Source organism: Chiloscyllium punctatum, chromosome 18 (assembly GCF_047496795.1).
Source record: "Chiloscyllium punctatum isolate Juve2018m chromosome 18, sChiPun1.3, whole genome shotgun sequence".
NCBI lineage: Eukaryota > Metazoa > Chordata > Chondrichthyes > Orectolobiformes > Hemiscylliidae > Chiloscyllium > Chiloscyllium punctatum.
The window spans coordinates 87,918,387-87,939,532 of NC_092756.1; the positions used below are offsets into that span (position 1 = coordinate 87,918,387).

Here is a 21,146-nt window from a genome sequence, read left to right on the forward strand (position 1 = left end):
GACACCCGCACCAATCAACCCCACTGCCCCATGGTCAAACATTTCAACTCCCCCTCCCACTCTGCCGAGGACATGCAGGTCCTGGGTCTCCTCCACCACCACCCCCTCACCACCTGACGCCTGGAGGAAGAACGCCTCATCTTTCACCTCGGGACCCTTCAACCCCAGGGTTCGTTAATGTGGACTTCACCAGTTTCCTCACTTTCCCTCCCCCCCACTTTACCTCAGTTCCTACCTTCCAGCTCAGCACCGTCCTCATGACCTGTCCTACCTGCCAATCTCCCTTCCCACCCAACTGGTCCACCCTCCTCTCTGACCTATCACCCTCACCCCCACCTCCATCCACCTATTGCACTCTCAGCTACCTTCTCCCCAGCCCCAACACCCCTCCCATTTATCTCTCCATGAAAGGTTCCGGCCCAAAACATTGATTCTCCTGTCCCTCGGATGTTGTCTGACCTGCTGTGCTTTCCAGCAACACACTCTCAACTCTGATCTCCAGCATCTGCAGACCTCACTGTCTCCTCTTTCCTCTTGTAGGTGAGTCCAGCACTAGGGTTCACCCTTTACGGACAGAGGTGAAGATAATTTTTTTATCTGTCAATGCAACTTTGGGACTCTCTGTCTCAGAAGGTGGTGGAAATGGGTCATTGAAGATTTTTCAAGGTACAGGACAATGGATATTTCTTCATCAAGGGATTAACGGAGGTTAACGGAGATGGAGTCTAGTCAGACCGCATTTGGAATATTGTGAGTAGTTTTGGGCCCTGTATATAAGAAAGGATGTGCTGGACTTGAATGGGGTCCAAGGGAAGTTTAACAAGAATGAGCCCGGGAATGAAGGGCTTGTCATAGGAAGAGCAGGTGAGGACTCTGGGTCTGTACTGATGGACTTTAGAAGGATGAGAGAGGGATTTGATTGAAACTTACAGAATACTGACAGGCCTGGACAAAGTATAGTTGCAGATATTTCCGTCAGTAGGAAAGACTAGGACCCCCGAGGGCACAAACTCAGGGGGAAAGGGTGACCCTTTAGAACTGAGATGAGTAGGAATTTCTTCAGCCACAGAGTGGTGACTCTGAGGAACTCATTGCCACAGAGTGTGTTTAAGACAGCACGGTGTCACAGTGGTTAGCACTGCTGCCTCACAGCACCAGAGACCTGGGTTCAATTCCCACTTCAGGCAACTGTCTTTGTGGAGTTTGCACGTTCTCCCCATGTCTGCGTGGGTTTCCTCCAGATGCTCCAGTTTCCTCCACTGTCCAAAAATGTGCAGGTTAGGTGAATTGGCCATGCTAAGTTGCCTGTACTGTTAGGTGAAGGGGTAAATGTAGGGGAATGGGTCTGGGTGGGTTGCTCTCCCGAGGCTCGGTGTGGACTTGTTGGGCTGAAGGGCCTGTTTCCACACTGTAAGTAAGCCAGGCAGCGACAGGAGGCTGGAAGAACACAGCAAGCCAGACAGCATCAAGTGGTGGAGAGGCCCTGAAGAAGGGTTACACCCGAAACGTTGACTTCTCCACCTCCTGATGCTGCCCCTTGCTGTGTTCTCCCAGCCTCCTGTCTGTCCCTCCTGATGCTGCCCCTTGCTGTGTTCCTCCAGCCTCCTGCCTGTCCCTTCTGATGCTGCCTGCCTTGCTGTGTTCCTCCAGCCTCCTGCCTGTCCCTTCTGATGCTGCCTGCCTTGCTGTGTTCCTCCAGCCTCCTGCCTGTCCCTTCTGATGCTGCCTGCCTTGCTGTGTTCCTCCAGCCTCCTGTCTGTCCCTCCTGATGCTGCCCCTTGCTGTGTTCCTCCAGCCTCCTGCCTGTCCCTTCTGATGCTGCCTGCCTTGCTGTGTTCTCCCAGCCTCCTGTCTGTCCCTCCTGATGCTGCCCCTTGCTGTGTTCCTCCAGCCTCCTGCCTGTCCCTCCTGATGCTGCCTGTCTTGCTGTGTTCCTCCAGCCTCCTGCCTGTCCCTCCTGATGCTGCCCCTTGCTGTGTTCCTCCAGCCTCCTGCCTGTCCCTCCTGATGCTGCCCCTTGCTGTGTTCTCCCAGCCTCCTGCCTGTCCCTCCTGATGCTGCCTGCCTTGCTGTGTTCTCCCAGCCTCCTGCCTGTCCCTCCTGATGCTGCCCCTTGCTGTGTTCCTCCAGCCTCCTGCCTGTCCCTCCTGATGCTGCCCCTTGCTGTGTTCCTCCAGCCTCCTGCCTGTCCCTCCTGATGCTGCCCCTTGCTGTGTTCCTCCAGCCTCCTGCCTGTCCCTCCTGATGCTGCCTGCCTTGCTGTGTTCTCCCAGCCTCCTGCCTGTCCCTCCTGATGCTGCCTGCCTTGCTGTGTTCCTCCAGCCTCCTGCCTGTCCCCCCTGATGCTGCCTGGCTTGCTGTGTTCCTCCAGCCTCCTGCCTGTCCCTCCTGATGCTGCCCCTTGTTGTGTTCCTCCAGCCTCCTGCCTGTCCCTCCTGATGCTGCCTGCCTTGCTGTGTTCTCCCAGCCTCCTGCCTGTCCCTCCTGATGCTGCCCCTTGCTGTGTTCTTCCAGCCTCCTGCCTGTCCCTCCTGATGCTGCCTGCCTTGCTGTGTTCTTCCAGCCTCCTGCCTGTCTATTTATGATCAAATAGTGGAGCAGGCTTGATGGACTGAATAATCTAATTCTGCTCCTATATCTAATGTTCTTATGGAAACACAAACACCCCAGCCATGATTTTATTGAATAACCAAAACAGGCTTGAGGGGCCAAATGGTCTGCTCCTATTTTTATAGCTTGTACATGCACCAGCTGTGATGGTGGGACTACAATCATAGGTTTATTTGTGGAGTATCAATGCTACCATACTGTCTTGGTTAGATTTTAGCTCGTGCCATCTCTTTCAAGTGTGCAATATTCAGTTATGTAGAACCCATTTGAAACCTTGATTTGCTTCCAATTTATAACTTGCTCTCAGATATTCTAAATATAAACCATTTGATTCTCACAGTCTGCCCTCAGACTTTTGCAGTTTTCTATATTTAAACCAGCCAAGCCCTTCAATTAGATTGTATTCTGAAATGTCTTCCTTGCATCTATTATTCTATATATAAATCACCAATTTCCTCTAGGTTATAGGCTTATAATAATTCCCAGATATTATCGCCAGCTCATACAGGTTTATTTTTCGTTTCTTTTTTTCTTGTGGACAACCCTGACAAGTCCCGAACTGACCTTGAGAAGTTGGTGGTGCGTCATTTTCTTCAGTTGCCGTGGTTTATCTGGTGTCAGTGCACCACTGCATTCTCAGAGTGGGAGTTCCAGTACTCTGACCCAGTTACACTGAAGGGACGGCGATATATTTCCAAGTCAGGACGGTGAGTGGCTTGCAGGGGAACTTGCAGGGTGTGACGTTCCCATGTACTTGCTGCCTTTGTCCTTCCAAATGGAAGTGGTCGTGGGTTTGGGAAGTGCTGTCAGAGGAGCCTTGGCAACATCCTGCAGTGTACCTTGTAGATGGCATACACTGTTGCCACTATGCACCAGTGAGTGGAGGGAGTGAGTGTCTAAGTTAATGGACGGGATGCCAATCAAAATGAGGCTGATTTCTCCTGGTTGGTAGTGAGTCTTTTAAGTTTCAATGGAGCTGCACTCAGCCAGGCAAGTGAGGAGTATTCCATCACACTCCTGACCTGTGTCTTGTAGATACTGGATAGGTTTTGGGGAGTCAGGAGGTGAGTTACTCACTGCAGGATTCCTAGCCCCTGATCGGCTCTTGTACTCTTTGTTGGGATAATTTGAGATGATAGAATCATTTTTACTGATGCTGATTTTCATTTATGGATCTAAGAGCATTAATGCTCTGGATAAATAAATAAAATCACAGAAAATTAGCAACAGGAACAGAGTAGACCATTCAGCCCATTGAGCCTGCTGTACTGTTCAATGTGATCATGGTTGATCCTTTACCTCAGCACCATACTCCTGCTCTCTCCCCATACTCCTTGACACCTTTACCTTCTAAAAATCTAATTCTTTCTTAAAAGTATTCAGTGACGTCTCGGCCAAGGTCTTCTGTGGCAGAGAATTGCACACGTTCACTACTGTCTGAGTGAAGAAATTTCTGCTCATCCGCCTTTATTGGTCAAAGCATTGAGTATAGGAGTTGTACAGGACATTGGTGAGGCCACTTTGGAATATTTCTTTCTATTCTGGTCTCTGTCCTATGGGAAAGATGTTGTGAAACTTGAAAGGCTTCAGAAAAGATTTACAAGGATGTTGCCAGGGTTGGAGGGTTAGGGCTTTAGGGAGAGGCTGAACAGGCTGGGGCTGTTTTCCCTGGAGCGTCGGAGGCTGAGAGGTGACCTTATAGAGATTTATAAAATCATGAGGGCCGTGAATAGGATAAATAGACAAGGTCTTTTTCCTGGGGTAGGGGAGTCCAAAACTTGAGGGCATAGGTTTAGGGTGAGAGGGGAAAATTTAAAAGGACCTAAAGGGCAATGTTTTCACACAGAGGGTGGTGCATGCATGGAATGAGCTGCCAGAGGAAGTGGTGGAAGCTGGTACAATTACAGCATTTAAAAGGCATCTGGATGGGGATATGATGAGGAAGGGTTTAGAGAGATATGGGCCAAATGCTGGCAAATGACACGAGATCAATTTGGGATATCTGGTCGGTATAGATGAGGTGGACCAAAGGTTCTGTTTCCATGCTGTACATCTCTATGATTCAGTCTGAAGTTACCCACACTGTCTCCTGACACCAGGACCCCTTATAAATATAAAAGCAATCTTTGGATGTTACAATACCATCCAGACATGTGAAGAGTCTAACACTGTGCAGTGAATCAGACTGCGCTGTAGTATTCATCATGCAGGAAGAATGTGAGTCTTGTGTGGCCTTACTTAATAGAATACAATAGAAATGTAGTATCAAGCTGTACCATCAGCATTAGATCAATAACAGTACAAAGCTAGTACCATGAGTTGTTAGCCCTACTTAAAGATGACTTGCATTTCTCAAAGGTGTATACATGTGCTGACTGGGACAAATACTGGAAGTTATGATCTAAGGGGGTCAGGCCTGGGAAAGGTGCAACGCAGAAGATTGCGGACTCTTAACACTGTTAGATATTGTACTGGAGGTCTTGCTGGAAGAGGGTAGAAAGAATGAGAGATATCCCAAATGCATGGAAAGGAAGGAAGCCCTGCATTGTCACTGGGAGCAGATACTGACCTTAACCCTTTCAAAGCCCCACAGACTTGGATGTTGTGTTGTGTCAGAGGTTCAATGAACTCACCCCAGTGGTCAAGGTCACCGAAGACACCTTCAGATGCACGGTAAGCTCAGAGAGTGCCCAAGCCACTATACCTTCCCCCAACTCCAACCTCTATCAATCAAGTCACATACTTGAAATTCATACTCACATTCATTTTGGGAAAGCAACGAGTTTTGGGAAGACAGATTTCACTGGATGAATCCTTTCACTGATTCAGCCAGGCACAATTGATATTTGTCTTGGTGTGTATCCTTGGAAACAGCACCTCGAGAACAGAATTCTGTTTCAGGGAGCTACTATGATGAACATCAGTGAAAACTGCTTGACTCGATCAGAACACGGTTTTGTTCCTCTCTTCCTGATTTGCTTATCTTGACTACTTCCGCACTATTTGCTCTGATGACTCTGTACAACTGAACGTTCCACAGTAAAGATAAATAGACTGGTTCAACTACCTCAGAGTGTCCTAACTCAGTGGGATTCATAAAAACTGTAGTTTTACCACCCAGTAAAACAGCCAGATACAGTATCGGTTCAAAACATCATTTCAATCATCGGCTGGAGAATTAAAGGGGAAACGTGTTCAAAGTGATGTCAGATCATGCTTAAGAATGGGTGAGCTTTAAAGTAAGAAAATCAAAAACTCAAAGGGTCAGGCACCATCTTAAAGCAAGGTCAAAGGTTGGGGGAGTTACACTTTCAGGTCTGTGAGCTTCCACCTCAGCAAATGGTTTTCAGTTTCAGGTCCAGAAAGAAAGAAAAGTTTGCACTGAGCTAGTGCCTTGTATGACCTTAAGATGTCCCAAAACACTTTACAGCCAATGAAGCCATTTTTGAAATGGTGTAATCTATAAAACATATTGCATCTGATTTTCACACAATGAACTGCCACAGAAGAACCACCATGATGGTGGCCAAGTCACCTGGTTCAATGCTGTGGCCAAAGGCCAGAGGATATGGACCAGGACACAGGAGTGGGGAGGGGGGAATATCCTGCAGTAGTGACTGTGGAATCTTCGATATTCACCTGGGGTAGACACGCACAGACTTGGTTTAATGTCCTGTGAATAACAACACCTCCTTTGGGAGAGCCACTTTGTGGTTTAGCTACCAATCACTCCCCAACACTGAACACACCACAACCTCAACAGGACTCTCAGACCACCCCCAACCCCAAGATGGATCATTTATTTTATTGCTAATTGTGGGATCTTACTTTGTCTAAGATCATCGTCACATTAACCTAAACTGAAACAGCCACCAAGTCTCAAAAATAGATCATGTTACACACTTAGATGCTTTTGTGAGGCTATATGTAAATGGTATAAATCGCTATGTTGTTTTCACATTAAAATGAAGTCACTATAGTCCCAGAGAAACAAAGGGCTGCTCCCTCATTACAGAGAGAGAGAGAGAGAGAGAGACAGAGAGAGATGACTGGTAGTGATTTTACCTGTGGGTCACCAGGCCTCAGATTAGGGCAGAGGTTGAGAAGCAGAGTCCTTCATGATAACCCAAAGGGAGGTCAGTTAGTTGGTTTGCAATACGGTGTAATGCTAACAGCAGGGGTTCAATTCCCACACTGGCTGAGGTTACCATGAAGGATTGTACTTCTCAACCTCTCCCCTTGCCTGATGCATGGTGACCCTCAGGTTAAACCACCACTAATTGTCTCTCTCTAATGAGAGAGCAGGCCCATGATTTGGTTAGACTATAGTGACCTTACCATTTCTTGTTACTTCTTCGTGGAACCAACTGTGGGTCCACCTACAGCATATGGACTATAGCAGTTCAAGCAAGTTGCTCCCCACTGCCTTCTCAAGGGGCAATTAAAACTGAGAAACCATCTCACCTGAGATGTCACCTCCCATGGACAAGGTAAATAAAAAGACCTTTTACTAGCTTTACATGCTACTTTATCATGCTGTTTGAAATTATGTTGCATTAATATCTGACATTGCTAATGATGTTCCCTGATGTATTTCAGTGTCATCCCCTCTCAGTGTGTCTCATTTGAAAACTAAGACATCCAAAGGGGTCGTCTTGAATTCGGCCAACGCGTTAAGCAGAGAAAATATTAATTCATAATATAATTCCATTAGAGAAGCCTATCAATTCTTAAACATGAGCAACTGGAAAACTATTGTGAGTTTTAAAGGATACACAGAGACAAAACAGTTCAAAGTTTCTTTGAGTGTTTTCCTCATGAGAGTAGATCTTTAACACTAGAGATTAGCCTGGTTACTCATATCATCACTGCTCCCAGTATTAAACCTTTTCCTTCTTATATTTCAATGAGAACTCTGTGCAGTGTTCACTATTCAGTCTAACCCAAGCACTGCAGAAGTGGTACCATGATAACCTCTACCAGCATAGTTCACTGCCCGATTGATCTGGGATGATTTGCCTTTAACCACTTTAACCCAAAGCTTTGATAAACCATCTCTAAGTTGCTCCTTAAACCTCTTTGATGAAGCCTTTGGGAGCCAGCATGCCCGATTTCAATAAGGCTTCTGACAGGGATGACCCATGCTGAGATTTTACAGGACCTTGGCAAGGCTCCTTCTGGAGTTCTGTCTCCAGTGCAGATTGCCCTAGGATGGATATCATTAAGTTGGAGAGGACTCACGAGAGATGAACCGGAATGTTTCCGGATACGGAAGGTTTGAGTTATGAGAAGAGGCTGGAGAGGCTGCGATTATTTCGCTGGAGCGTAGTGGGTTGAGGGGTGACCTTGTAGAGGTTTATAGAATCATGAGGAGTATAGGTAAGGCAGGCGTCTTTTCCATAGGGTGGAGGGTTTTAAGACTAGGGGTATGTTCTTAAGGTGAGAGGACATTTTAAAAAGACAAGAGGAGCGATTTGTTTTACACAGAAGGTGGTTCATATGTGGAATGAACTTCCAGAAGAAGGGTATCATAGAGTCATAGAGCACAGCATCGGTGCAACTCATCCAAACTCATCCATATTAATCTTGTCCCATTTGCCAGCATTTGGCCCATATCCCTCTAAACTCTTCCTACTCACATACCCATCCAGGTGACTTTTAAATGTTGTAATTGTACCAGTCTCCACCACTTCCTCTGGCAGCTCATTCCATACACGTACCACTCTTTGTGTGAAAATGTTTCCCCTAAGGTCTCTTTTATATCTTTCCCCCCCTCACCTTAAACCTATGCCCTCTAGTTTTGGATTTCTCTACCCTGGGAGAACGACCTTGTCTATTCACCCTATCCGTGCCCCTCATGATTTTATAAACCTGATGCTCCAGGGAAAACAGCCCCAGCCTATTCAGCCTCTCTCTATAGCTCAATCTCCCCCCCCCACCCCACAACCCAGGCAATCTCATTGTATAGTTATTATGTTTAAAAGACATTTCGATAAGTACATGAATAGGAAATGTATGGAGGATATGGCGGTAGGTGGGACTAGTTTAGTTTGGGATTATGGTTGGCATGGACTGGTTGGACCGAAGGGTCTGTTTCCATGTTCTATGACTCTCTGACTCTAATAATGGTGCGATACAAATGAAAATGATTGCTGTTGCTGCTCTGAACCCAATGAACCAGTGACAAACCTTGGACTGTCTTCCAATCTCATTTCCTTAGCATGCAATAACTGATCCATCTCTTGCTATCTGACATCGGTGTTTAGCCCTGTCCTCCAGGAGTTAACAGCTGATTGACTGACGACAAATTGCTCCCATATTATAAAATATGCCTGTGTTCCCTCCACTCTATATACTCGGCAGACTGTTCCTAATGATCTTAGTTTGTTTCCGGCGATGTGATTAAAACCACATGTGGGTACACGTATGCTAAAGCACAGCTTGACTGCCTTAAAGGTAAGGACTGGTGACTTGTTTTTCAATCTTCAATCATCTATTTCTCTCCTGTATCTCTGTACAAAATTCGGAACGATGGGGCGCTACAGGGGATATTTTGCAGACAGTTTGGTGTTTTGAATTTGCCGACACAGGACTTCGAGAGGAACAGTGGCCCAGTTTTTCTTCAGCTCAGTGCTCTCTCAGCTGAGAGACCTCAGCTGCGTTAACCCCTTAATGGCTGCCGATGTATTTGTTTTCTGATCCACGTTGAAGTGAGGGGACTGCCCTGAAGTAAGAGTGCATAAAAGCTGTTTGGACAGATAGGCAATGATATCACGGCATTACATGAGCCCGAGAAGACAGCTAAACTTGAAAACCACACTGAAAGTCTGAAATTGAAAGCGGTGGTGCTAGTTTATTGCTGAGGACAACGTTGCAATGTTTGCTTGGGATTCTTTGGAAGAGTGTTCCCTGGAACTCAGTCAATCCCTAATGTGACAGAAACTGTTTCCAGTGACACAGTGGCTGGTAACCAGAAGACAGAGATGTGAGGTTAATTGGCATAACAAAGACACCCAGAAGCATTTTTTACTGTTGTTACGATGGGGCACGCGTTGCGACCGCCTGTGAAGCACCGTACAGACGATTGCATGCAAGTAACCGTCTGCTCGTTTTACAGCTTTGGATAGATTCTGGTTGATGTTTCTTTGACACCACCTTCCAAATCCATGACCTCGGGTCTTGAGAAGGAAAAGGGGCAGCAGATGAATGGGAATGTCACCAAGGTCTGCCATCAAGCCACAGAGTGTGTGGTCAAGGCCATTCGGCCCCTTTAGCCTACCTCCATCATCAGTAACATCACGATTCTGGCCTCAAATCGATATTTCTGCTTGTCCTTCTTCCATTGACTAATTCATTCACTTCCACTGGGTCAAAATGCTGGACGTCTGTCCCTAGCTACAGGGTGGGTTGTACCAGCCTCGCATGGACTGCAGTGGTTCAAGAAAGCAGGTCAACACTAGAAGTAGTGGAGGCTGGTACAATTACAACATTTAAAAGGCATCTGAATGGGTACATGAATAGGAAGGGTTTAGAGGGACCTGGGCCAAGTGCTGGCAAATGGGACTGGGTCTGATTGGGATGTCTGATCAGTGTAGAGAAAATGGACTAAAGGGTCTGTTTCCCTGCTGTATGACTCTGTAACTCCGTAACACTCTCCACAGTAATTAGGGACAGGCAATGATTACTAGGTCAGCTAGTGATGCCCACATCCTGTGAATGAATTTTTTAAAATATATATTTTGAGCCTAATTCTGGCAAGACTGAAGCACATTAATGAATCCAGCTTTGTTCTTATCACAGTGTAATTTATTCATCACGGAATCATAGAATGGCCCAGGCCATTCAACTCATCATACCTGGACTTGTCTCTTTGAAAGTATAATCCAATTTGTCTACAGTTTTCCCATAGCCTTGTCAGTGACTCCCCCTCAGATTTATTTGATCTGCTTTTAAACATTATTACTGCCGTAACGCTTTCAGGCAGTGCATTCCAGATCACACGACTCTTGTCCTTAAAAATATGCTTTCTCATGTCACTTGTGGGTTTGCTTTTTTGGAAATTACCTCCCGTCTCTACCCGCTGGTTACCAAATTTTCAGTCACTAGAAACATTTCTCATTATTTGCTCTCACAAAATCCTCATGATCTTGAACATCTCTATCAAATCTCCCCTTAACCCCTTCATGATAAAGAGCACATTTGAATTTGTCTCACCCCCTCCCCTCAATATCCGCAAATTCTCTCATTGCTGGTAGCATTCCAGTGCATCTACCCTTTGGTTTCTTGAAAGCCTCAACCATCCTAATTTGCAGCATTCAAAACTGGCCATTGGCTCCCAAATGGGGCTGATTCAGCCATTAATTAAGCTTTAGCTGCAATTCATCTGCTTTTGCAATTCAATGCCTCTTTCCAGATTTTCTGAAGATAATGGATCAGCCAGTGTGTTTGGCAAGGCAAATCAGTTTCAGTCAGCAACTGTGATAAAGAAGCGAGGGGAGATTCCAACTGGCAAAGTTTACCCGTGTGAAGCTCTTGGGACAGAAACTGTTATGTAATTGACCCAAGGCATTTGAAATTCAAACTGTACAAGGTCTTAAGACGTGGATTCCTTATCCTGCCTTGCCAGCAGACTGCCCCCACTGGTACATGTGTGTATGGCAGGCACTAGTGGACAAAATGCACAATGCAGTTTCAAAATGCCACAGCCCTCGTCACTTTGCTCAACATCATCAGCAGATTTTCATCCAACCTGACTGAATCTGTAACAAAGGTATCAATGCCTTTTAAATGCCATTACCTATGACAATTTAAGATGAGGGGCATGGTGGCTCAGTGCTGCCTTACAGCACTAGGGTTTGATTCCAGCCTCAGGCGACTGTCTGTGTGGAGTTTGCATATTCTATCCTGTGTCTGCGTGGGTTTGCTCTGGTCTCCTCCCACAGTCCAAAGATGCAGGTTAGGTGAATTGACCATGCTAAATTGCCCATAGTGCATTAGTCAGAGGGAAATGGTTCGATGTGGATTACTCTTCAGAGGGCTGGTTGGGCCGAAGGGCCTGTTTCAGCACTGTAGGGAATCTAATCTAATCAAAAATCTAAGGTCCACTGAAATGGTGTCCCATTCATTAGGCCATAAGAGATGAATGTGATTTTAAAATTTGCAGCTGTTCTATAGAGCCCAAAGTGAAGATGGATCATCTCTGAAAACTGGTTATAGAAAGACTGTTCTGGATATAAGTCCATACTTACCAAGAAAATAGTTCCAGTTCTTGTATATGTGATATCTCAGGAGTACAGGTTCAGAGGAGATGTGAGGAAATACCTTTTTCACCCAGAGGGTGTTGGGAATCCAGAACTGACTGCTTGTAAGCATGGGAGAGTCAGAACCCTTATCACATTTGAGAAACTCTTGTTTATTTATTCATCTGTGGGATGTGGGTGTCGCTGACTGGGCCAGCATTTACTGCCTATCCCTAGCTGCCTTCTTGAACCGTTGCAGTCCATGTGCAGTGGTTGACCCACAATGCCATGAGGGAGGGAATTCCAGGATTTTGACCCAGAGACTATGAAGGAACGGTGATATATTTCCAAGTCAGGATGGTGAGTGCCTTGGAGGGGAATTTGAAGGTGGTGGTGTCTCCATGTATCTGTTGCCCTTATCCTTCGAGTTGAAAGGTGCTGTCTGAGGATCTTTGGTGAATTTCTGCAGTGCATCTTGTAGATAGTACACCCTGCTGCTACTGAGCGTCGGTGGAGGGAGTGACATTGGTTGTTCACTTGCACTGTTAAGCCATACAAGGCTATGTGCTAAGTGCTTGAAAATGGGATTAGAATATTTAGTAGTATTCGAACGGTGCAGACATGATTGGGGGAAGAACTTTTTTCTGTGCTGTAGATCTCTATGACTCTATAAATATGGCACTAGTTCCTCAGTCTTCAATCCAGGCGTAGCCAATCAAACACAGTGAGCATCGATAGTAAACAGATTCACATAATCAAACACAGAACAATTGAACAAATCAGGCAGAAATAGGGAAATATGGGTATGAATGGTTGAGGAACACTAACTGCGTGTTGAATTTGCTCTAGAGAATGTATTTTTGACATGTACACTCTTGATTTGAATTCCATTCCATTCTGAAATCATATTCTTATCTCATCATCTTCTGATCCTTTACCCTGAGCTGTGTTCTAGGAAGGTTTTGCCCGTGATGGTTTCTCATTAACTTCTGCTGTCTGGGGAAAGGGCAGGTGAGGAATGCAATCAGATCAGCCATGATCCCAGTGAATGGTGGAGCATGTTTGAGGGGCTGAATGGTCTACTCCTGTTCTTTTTTCTTCCAGTCTTATTGAAACTGGAATCAAACCTTTGTTGTAGGTATTATTCTGAACCATACACTAGCCATCAAACCAACTGAGTGAACTGGCTCCTCGATTTACATTCCACATACAAGCCTCAGAGGGAGCACAGTGTAAATTCACCAGAACAAAGTGGAATAAACTATGAGGACCTTTTAAACCTGATAGGGTTGTACTCCCCGAATTATAGAAGGTTGAAGGATAAGTTGATTGAAGGATAAGTTGATTAAATAAGTTGATTTAATTTCAGGATATTAAAGTGTTAGGGAGGATAGGGAGAAACTATTTCCACAGGTTAGAAAAAAACTAGAATGAGGGCACATAATCGAGAGCTAGTCTTTTCAGGAGTGAATCTAAGAAACCTTTCTTTGAGGTAAAAGTGGTGGGAATTGGAGCTTTTTTCATCACTTGGTAAGATTAATATTTAATTTTCAAACTGAGGTTGTTAGATTTTCTTAACATGGATATGGGCCCAGTGCTGCTCTATGGGGCTAGGTCACGGATAATCATAATTGCATTGAATGGCAGAACACATTCCACAGCTAAATGGTCTTTCCTGTTTCTCTTTGGAATCCCAGCAGAGATTGGGCCTTGTCCTTCCTTTGCCCCCTCCCCATGGGAAAGCAGATATGCACAAACACATTTGTTTGGTCGCTTTGTTTTTGCATCTTTGAGCTAATCCAACGGCTCGCAAAAAGAACGTACAATATCCATGTCGTGCCCAAATTGATGGGGAACATGGGTGAATGGCAGTGGCAACGGATTGGCCGATGAACATGCAATATTACAAAATGCATGTTATGCTTCAGACGTAATTGCCCTGTCCAATTTTTATGAGGTCCTGAAGCTGTTTTATAGATTTCCTTTTTGCTACAGATGTTACTGAGCTCTCTAGTGCCTGGGATATCTCCTTACAGTACACACATGGACTTGATTTTCTGCCCATTCGCTATGAACTGAGCTGAGAATTTTCTAAGCCTCTTTCTCTTTACTAATTTCCACCATTAAAACCTGAAACTCATGCCCTTTGAAAGATAGCTGGTGCAGTGGTAGACCTCTGCAAATCACTCTGAATTGGATACAACCAGGGACTAGAGCATTCGACTTATGACCAAGACCAAATGAAAGATCTCCAGTTGGCAAGATGGTGGTTATGAGTACAAGGTGACTGTCTCTGGGTGGCCGAACCTTCTTTCAGGTGTAAATAATAATGCTGGTATCAATCGACATTGGCGCAGAGGGGGCTATTGTAGTACAATGATAGTGTCCCTGCCTCTGACCTCAGAGGCCTGAGTTCAGGTCCCTCTCACTCCAGAGGTGTATAATAATATGTCTGAACGGGTTGATTAGGAAATTACGTAGACATTGGTGCCCAGTCACCTCATCATTCCAAATTATTAATTCACATCCGAGGTTCAAACCTTATCCAAGGCTTAGTGCTCCCTATCAGCATAAACCCCATCAGCCCTACAGCTCTCATAGAGGTTTACAGCATGGAAACAGACCCTTCAGCCTAACTTGTCCATGTTGCCCAGTTTTTACAATTAATCTAGTCCCATTTGCCTGCGTTTGGTCCATATTCCTCCATACTTATCCCATGCAGGTACCTGCACAAATGATTCTCAAATGGCAAAATTGTACTGGCCTCCACCACTACCTCAGGCAGCCCATTCCAGACACTCCCCACCCTCTACGTGAAAACTTGTGTCCGGGCACTTTTGTTTCTCTCCCTTGTAGCCTTAAACCTATCGATTCTAGTTTTAAACTCTCCTACCATGAGGAAAAGCCATCAGCTATCCATCTTACCGATGCTGCTCAAGATTTTATACATCTCTAGAAGGTCACCCTTCAGTCGCCTATGCTCCTGGGTAAAAAGTCCCAGTCTATCCAGTCTCAAACCTTCCAGTCCAGGTCGCATCCTAGTAAATCTTTTCTGTCCTTTTTTAAGTTTAATAGTATCCTTTCTATAGTAGGGTGACCAGAACTGTACACTGTACTGTGGCATTATCTTGTACAGCTGCATCAAGATAACCCAACAACTATACTCAGTGCTCTGACCAATGAAAGTAAGCATGCCAAAAGCCTTCTTCACCACCCTATCTACATGTGATTCCACTTTCAAGGGGCTATGAACCTGTACCCTTGAATCTCTTTTTGTTTTATAACATTCCCCAGGGCTCTACCATTTACTGTGTAAGTGCTGCCCTGGTTTGACCAACCAAAATGCAACCATATAGACTGTAGGGAAATAAATGGTGACATCTCGAAAAATGTCCATATTACGCAGGAGGAAGTGCTGGATGTCTTGAAACATATAAAGGTGGATAAGTTCCCCAGCACCTGATCAGGTGTACCCTCAAACTCTGTGGGAAGCTAGGGAAATGATTGCTGGGCTCTTTGTATCATCAACAGTCACAGATGAGGCTCCAAAAGACTGGAGGTTCGCTAACGTGGTGCCACTATTTAAGAAAGGTGATAAGAACAAGCCAGGGAACAATATACTGGTGAGCCTGATGTCGGTGGTGGGCAAGTTTTGGAGGGAATCCTGAGGGACAGGATTTACATGTATTTGGAAAGGCAAGGACTGATTAGGGATAGTGAACATGGCTTTGTGTGTGGGAAATAATGTCTCACAAACTTGATTAAGTTTTTTGAAGAAGTAGCAAAAAGGATTAATGAGAGGACATGATCTATATGGGGTTTGACAAGGTTCCCCATGGTAGACTGATTAGCAAGGTTAGATCTCATGGAATACAGAGAGAACGAGCCATTTGGATACAGAACTGGCTCAAAGATAGAAGACAGAGGACAGTGATGGAGGGTTGTTTTCCAGACTGTAACCAGCTGTGTGTGACAAGGATCAGTGTTAGGTCCACTCCTTTTTGTTATTTATATTTGGATGTGAACATTAGGAGGTATAGTTAGTAAATTTGTAGATGACACCAAAATTGGAGGCGTAGTGGACAGCGAAGAATGTTACCTCAGATTACAACGGGAGCTTGATCAGACGGGCCAATGGGCTGAGGAGTCACAGATGGTGTTTAATTCAGATAAATGTGAGGTGCTGCATTTTGGGAAAGCAAATCTAAGCAGGACTTATACACTTAATGGTAAAGTCCTAGGGTGTGTTGCTGAACAAAGAGACCTTGAAGTGCAGGTTCAATGCTCCTTGAAAGTAGAGTCGCAGGTAGATAAGGTAGTGAAGAAGGTATTTGGTATGCTTTCTTTTATTGGTCAGAGCATTGAGTACAGGAGTTGGGAGGTCATGTTGCAGCTATACAGGACATTGGTTAGGCCACTTTTGGAATATTGTGTGCAGTTCTGGTCTCCCTTCTATCGGAGGGATGTTGTGAAACTTGAAAGGGTTCTGAAAAGATTTACAAGGATGTTGCCAGAGTTGGAGGATTTGAACTATAGGGAGAGGCTGAACAGGCTGGGGCTGTTTTCCCTGGAGCATCGGAGGCTGAGGGTTGACCTTAGAGAGGTTTATAAAATCATGAGGGCCATGGTTAGGGTAAATACACGAAGTCTTCCCTGGGGTGGGGGAGTCCAGAACTAGAGGGCATAGGTTTAAGGTGAGAGGGGAAAGATAACAGAGACCTAAGGGGCAACTTTTTCATGCAGAGGGTGGTACGTGTGTGGAATGAGATGCCAGAGGAAGTGGTGGAGGCTGATACAATTGCAACAATTAAAAAGCATTTGGAAAGGTATTTGAATAGGAAGGGTTTGGAGGGATATGGGCCGGGTGCTGGCAGGTGGGACTAGATTGGGTCGGCATGGACGCGTTGGATTGAAGGGTCTGTTTCTGTGCTGTACATCTCTATGTCTCTATTCCACTTTGACCTTGCATTATCTAAATTAAACTCCATTAGCCCACTCAACCAGTTGACCAAAATCTCACTGTATTCCTAGATAACCTTCTTTACTGCCCATTACACCACCAATCTTGATGTCATCTATAAACTTACTAACCATCCCTCCTAAATTCTCATCCAAATCATTTATATAAATGATGAATAGCACCATCTTCAGATTTCATACTGCATACCAGACGGACGGTCGGAGAGCTGACAGCTTGGACAATGAGGAAGGATTTAAGGAGTGTATTCAAGAAAGGATAGAGAGAAAGAGGGAGAGAGAAAGATGGAGCAGCACATGAAGGAAATTCTCAAATTTACATGGAGGGAATTGAAAGCTCAGCTGCCAGTGTGGAAAGAAGAGAGTGTGCAAGAGGTCAGAATCGAAGGAGCATGGAAGTCTCAGAGGCTTTGAAGGAGTTGTTGAGGTAGTGTGTAAAATACATTCAATGTAATTTTGACTATATCAACAGAGATGATAGAGTAGGTTTTAAGATCCTTTCACACTACCTTCAATCTCATTGAAAACAATGAATGTCAATTCACCTTCCTTTTCATAGAGTCATAGAGATGTACAGCATGGAAACAGACCTTTCGGCTCAAATGATCCCACAAAATCAAAACCACCCTCCCCCGCTCCCTTTGATGTATAGAGAAGGCAGTTTTAACCAGTACACCCATTATACTGTCACACTGATAACACAGTTCCATCAAAGTCAATGCATCAGTTTATTAAGTGGGACAAATAATGGGCAATTTACTTGATGCTGGCTGTTTTGTGCAACCACCTGCTGCAAACATCTGTCCAGAACGTCTGAAGTTTGTTTCATTTGATCATTACTGTCCAGGCTATTCCTGATTGACCAGCTTCCCATCCTACATTTCCCTCAAACTGAGTGATTCAGGCCAGCTAAGAGTCAACAGATTAGCACCTCACACCTAGGCCAGATCAGGTAAGGTTATCTCTCCCTAATATTAATTGCTAATTCCATGGTCGCTATTAGTGAGACCAACCTAAATTTTATGAACTGCAGTTCGACATGTTTAGGTTTGAATCATTTCCATCAGCCCAGGCCCCCAATGACTGTGCCAGTGATATTGCCACAGCATCACCATCTACTCATGCAAGGATTGAGACACCAAATGACTCTCAATGCTAAGATAGTACCAATGTCCAGATGGTGTTGATGCCAAGATAAAGTCAACATCCAGTTAGTGCCAACACCAAGATAGTGCCAATGCCTTGATTGTGTTAATGCCAAGATAGAGTCAGCATCCAGATAGTTCCAATGTCTTGATAGTATTGGTGCCAAAATAGTGCCAATTCCTAGATAGTATCAATGCCAAGGTAGTACCAGTGTCCAGATGGTGTTGATGCCAAGATAGAGTCAACATCCAGATAGTGCCAATGCCAAGATAGTGCCAATGTCTAGATAGTGCCAATGTCTAGTGTCAGTGCCAAGATAGTACGTGTGCTAAGGTAATATTGCCAAATTTCCCATTTTCCTTCACTTTGAGAATAGACCCTCTGAACTTGACTCTGATTGACAACTACAAGTAAAATAAAAGTCCACCATATCTGCCTGGCTTCCTGCAATCCCCATCTCAAATCATTCGGAATCTTTTACCTGGTCTGAGCCTTTAAAAACAATGCCAGCTTTCGTAAGGGATAAGAAGACGTATTTAGCTGTTTATTTCTTCACTCACTGTTATACTCAAGCTGCATCCTTCCAAAGATGGCGATGAGCCACCCACAATGCATGTGACATAGTACCACCCACAGAGCCCTTCAGGAGCAGCCTGCAGGGTTTTGACTTGGCAACTTTGAAGGAAATGTGTATTTCTAAGTCAGGATGATGTGAAACTCAGAGAGGAACCAACAGTTTGTGATCTTCCCATGAACCTGCTGCCCTTGTTGTTCCAGTTGGCCAAAGTTGCGGGTTTGGAAGGTGCTGTCAAACGAGCCTGGGCTAGTTGGTGCAGTGCATCTTGTAGCTGGTATACACTGCTGCCAATGTGCACCACCGCTGGAGGAGGAAGTGAGAGTTGAATGTGGTTAATGGGACTCCACTCAAGAGGGCTTTGTCCTGGATGGTGTCAAGCTCCTTGAGCGTTGTTGGAGCTGCCCCCATCGAGGGCAAGTGGGGAGTATTCCATTATACTGCTGACCTGTGCCTTGTAGATGGTGGACAGGCTCTGAGGAGTCAGGAGGTAGATCTGGCAAAGGGCTTGCAAAGAATAAATGTGGTTATTATTGTTGCTGTGCTAAATTGCCCCACAAAAAGTAAAGTGGCAAAATATTTCACCTGTGCCAGCGGCAGGAGTAAAAATACACCTTTGCAGTCTGTAGTTTCCTAAGTGGAGGAATCTATCCCTGATTGTAATCCACAATGGGGAACATAAAACTACCTCACTGCAATAGCCAAAGGATCTGGTGAATTTATTGCAATCTGCCTGACATTGGCCATCTAAATAAATGTGTGTCACGGAGGTGCGCCCACCCCTCTAAGTGTTCTGCCTTGAATGCAGTGTGGCTATTCCTTTGGACTTTTCCTTATGTCAAACCAAAATAACGGCTTCAAGCCTTGAACAGTCTGCAACCATCTCCAAAATGTCCAAACTGATAGGTCAAAGGGCTGACCTGAGCCAAAGCACGCAGAGTTGCTCTTTCTTCTTCATTTCTTGAGCACAATCTTGGCTCAAAACCCTTTTACAGTCAGTGCATACATATCCTGTTACAGCTCCAAGCATTAAGAAACATGCAAGGCCAGCGTTTTCCAGTTGGAGAAATTTATTCCATCAGCTCCCTCATCATTTGAAACCCATGTTGACATTCCGTCTGGCTGCGGTGGGAAGTTTTATTTTAATTGCAATCCTTCTTTTTTCAGGATACTGTTTCAAAATCTCTAAAACAGGCAGCTTATCTCGGTCCACAGCTATAATCCTGATCGACGAATTGAACCGGTTCTGGGATCCCTCTGGTTTGAGTGGGTGAGGTCCGAAATAATTTGGGATCCATTTCTTTATCTCATTTCTGATTCCTGTCTGAATCCACCAGTGTCCAAATGGTGAGCAGAAGTGATAATCTATGGTGGCTCAGTGGTTAGCACTGCTACCTCACAGCACCAGGGACCCGGGGTTCGATTCCAGCCTTAGGGCAACCGTCTATGTGGAATTTGCATGTTCTCTCTGTGTCTGTGTGGGTGTCCTCCCAGAGTCCCAAGATGTGCAGGTTAGAGTGGATTGGCCATGGGAAATTGCCCATAGTGTCCAGGAATGTACAAGCTCGAAGGGTTAGCCATAGGGAATGCAGCGCTACAGAGGTGGGTCAGGGCGGGATGCCTGTAAAAGGGTGGGTGTAGACTTGATGGGCCAAATGGCCTGCTTCCACACTGTAGAGATTCCATAAATCTGGGCAGTACAATGCTGCAGTAAGATATCTATGACTCCAGCGGTGAAGGGGTTGAGAGTTTATTCCCAATTCTGGGTGGTGGGGAAGGACCAAGACAAGTGAGACCATAGTTTCCTAGTGTAGCCCAGACGTGAATTCAAAAGGTATTGCATTGGCCATAATCACAGGAGTAGGCTATTCAGCCTCTGAAGCTGCTGTATCACACATATAGAATGTAGCTGATGTTCTAACTCATTGTCTTTGTTCCACACCTATCCCTACATCCTCTTGATGCCTTTCATATCCACCAAACCCTGTCCTGAAAATGTTCAATGAGTGAACCTTCACAGCTGTCCGAGGGAAAGCATTCCAATCAATCACTGCCCCCTGAATGAAGACGTTTCTCCTCATTCTCAATCCCAAACAGTCAAGAATCATGGAAGGTTCTTGACAAAGGGCTTATGCCCAAGACATCGACTCTCCTGCTCCTCAGATGCTGCCTGACCTCCTGTGCTTTTCCTGTGCCACACTTTCCAATTCTGATCTCTGGCATCTGCAGGCCTCACTTTCCCCAAGAATCGTAGAAACCCCTACAGTCCAGGAACAGGCCATTCAGCCCATTGTGTCTACACCCTCCCTCCGAAGAGCATCCCACCCCAACCCAGCCCTTACCCTATCCCTGCAATTCCCCATGGCTAACCTACCTAGCCCACACATCCCTGGGTACAACGGGGCAAGTTCCCATGACCAATCCACCTAACCTGTACATCTTTGGATTGTGAGAGGAAATCCACGTAGACATGGGGACAACGTGCAAACTCCACACAGACAGTCGTCCAAGGGTGGAATTGAATCCAGGACCCTGGCACTGTGGGGCAGCAGTGTGCCACCATGCTACCCTTGTCCAAGCAATCTTACTCTAGGTCATGA

General features: G+C 45.3%; 1 protein-coding gene across 3 annotated transcripts in view; it reads left to right on the top strand.

Moving 5' to 3' along the window:
• Window positions 1-8,936: 8,936 nt before the first annotated feature.
• LOC140489285 (complement C1q tumor necrosis factor-related protein 1-like) overlaps window positions 8,937-21,146 on the top strand; it is a 52,133-nt gene continuing 39,923 nt past the window's right edge. The window contains exon 1 of one of the 3 annotated variants that reach the window (XM_072588669.1): window positions 8,937-9,066. Coding sequence is in view for 1 of the 3 variants with exons in the window: in XM_072588668.1 (XP_072444769.1) it covers window positions 9,037-9,066 (30 nt within the window). In the remaining 2 variants the exon portion in view is untranslated. Of the gene's footprint in view, window positions 9,067-19,713; window positions 19,817-21,146 lie in introns of those variants that run through there. The other 2 variants (XM_072588668.1, XM_072588671.1) reach the window with 2 other exon arrangements.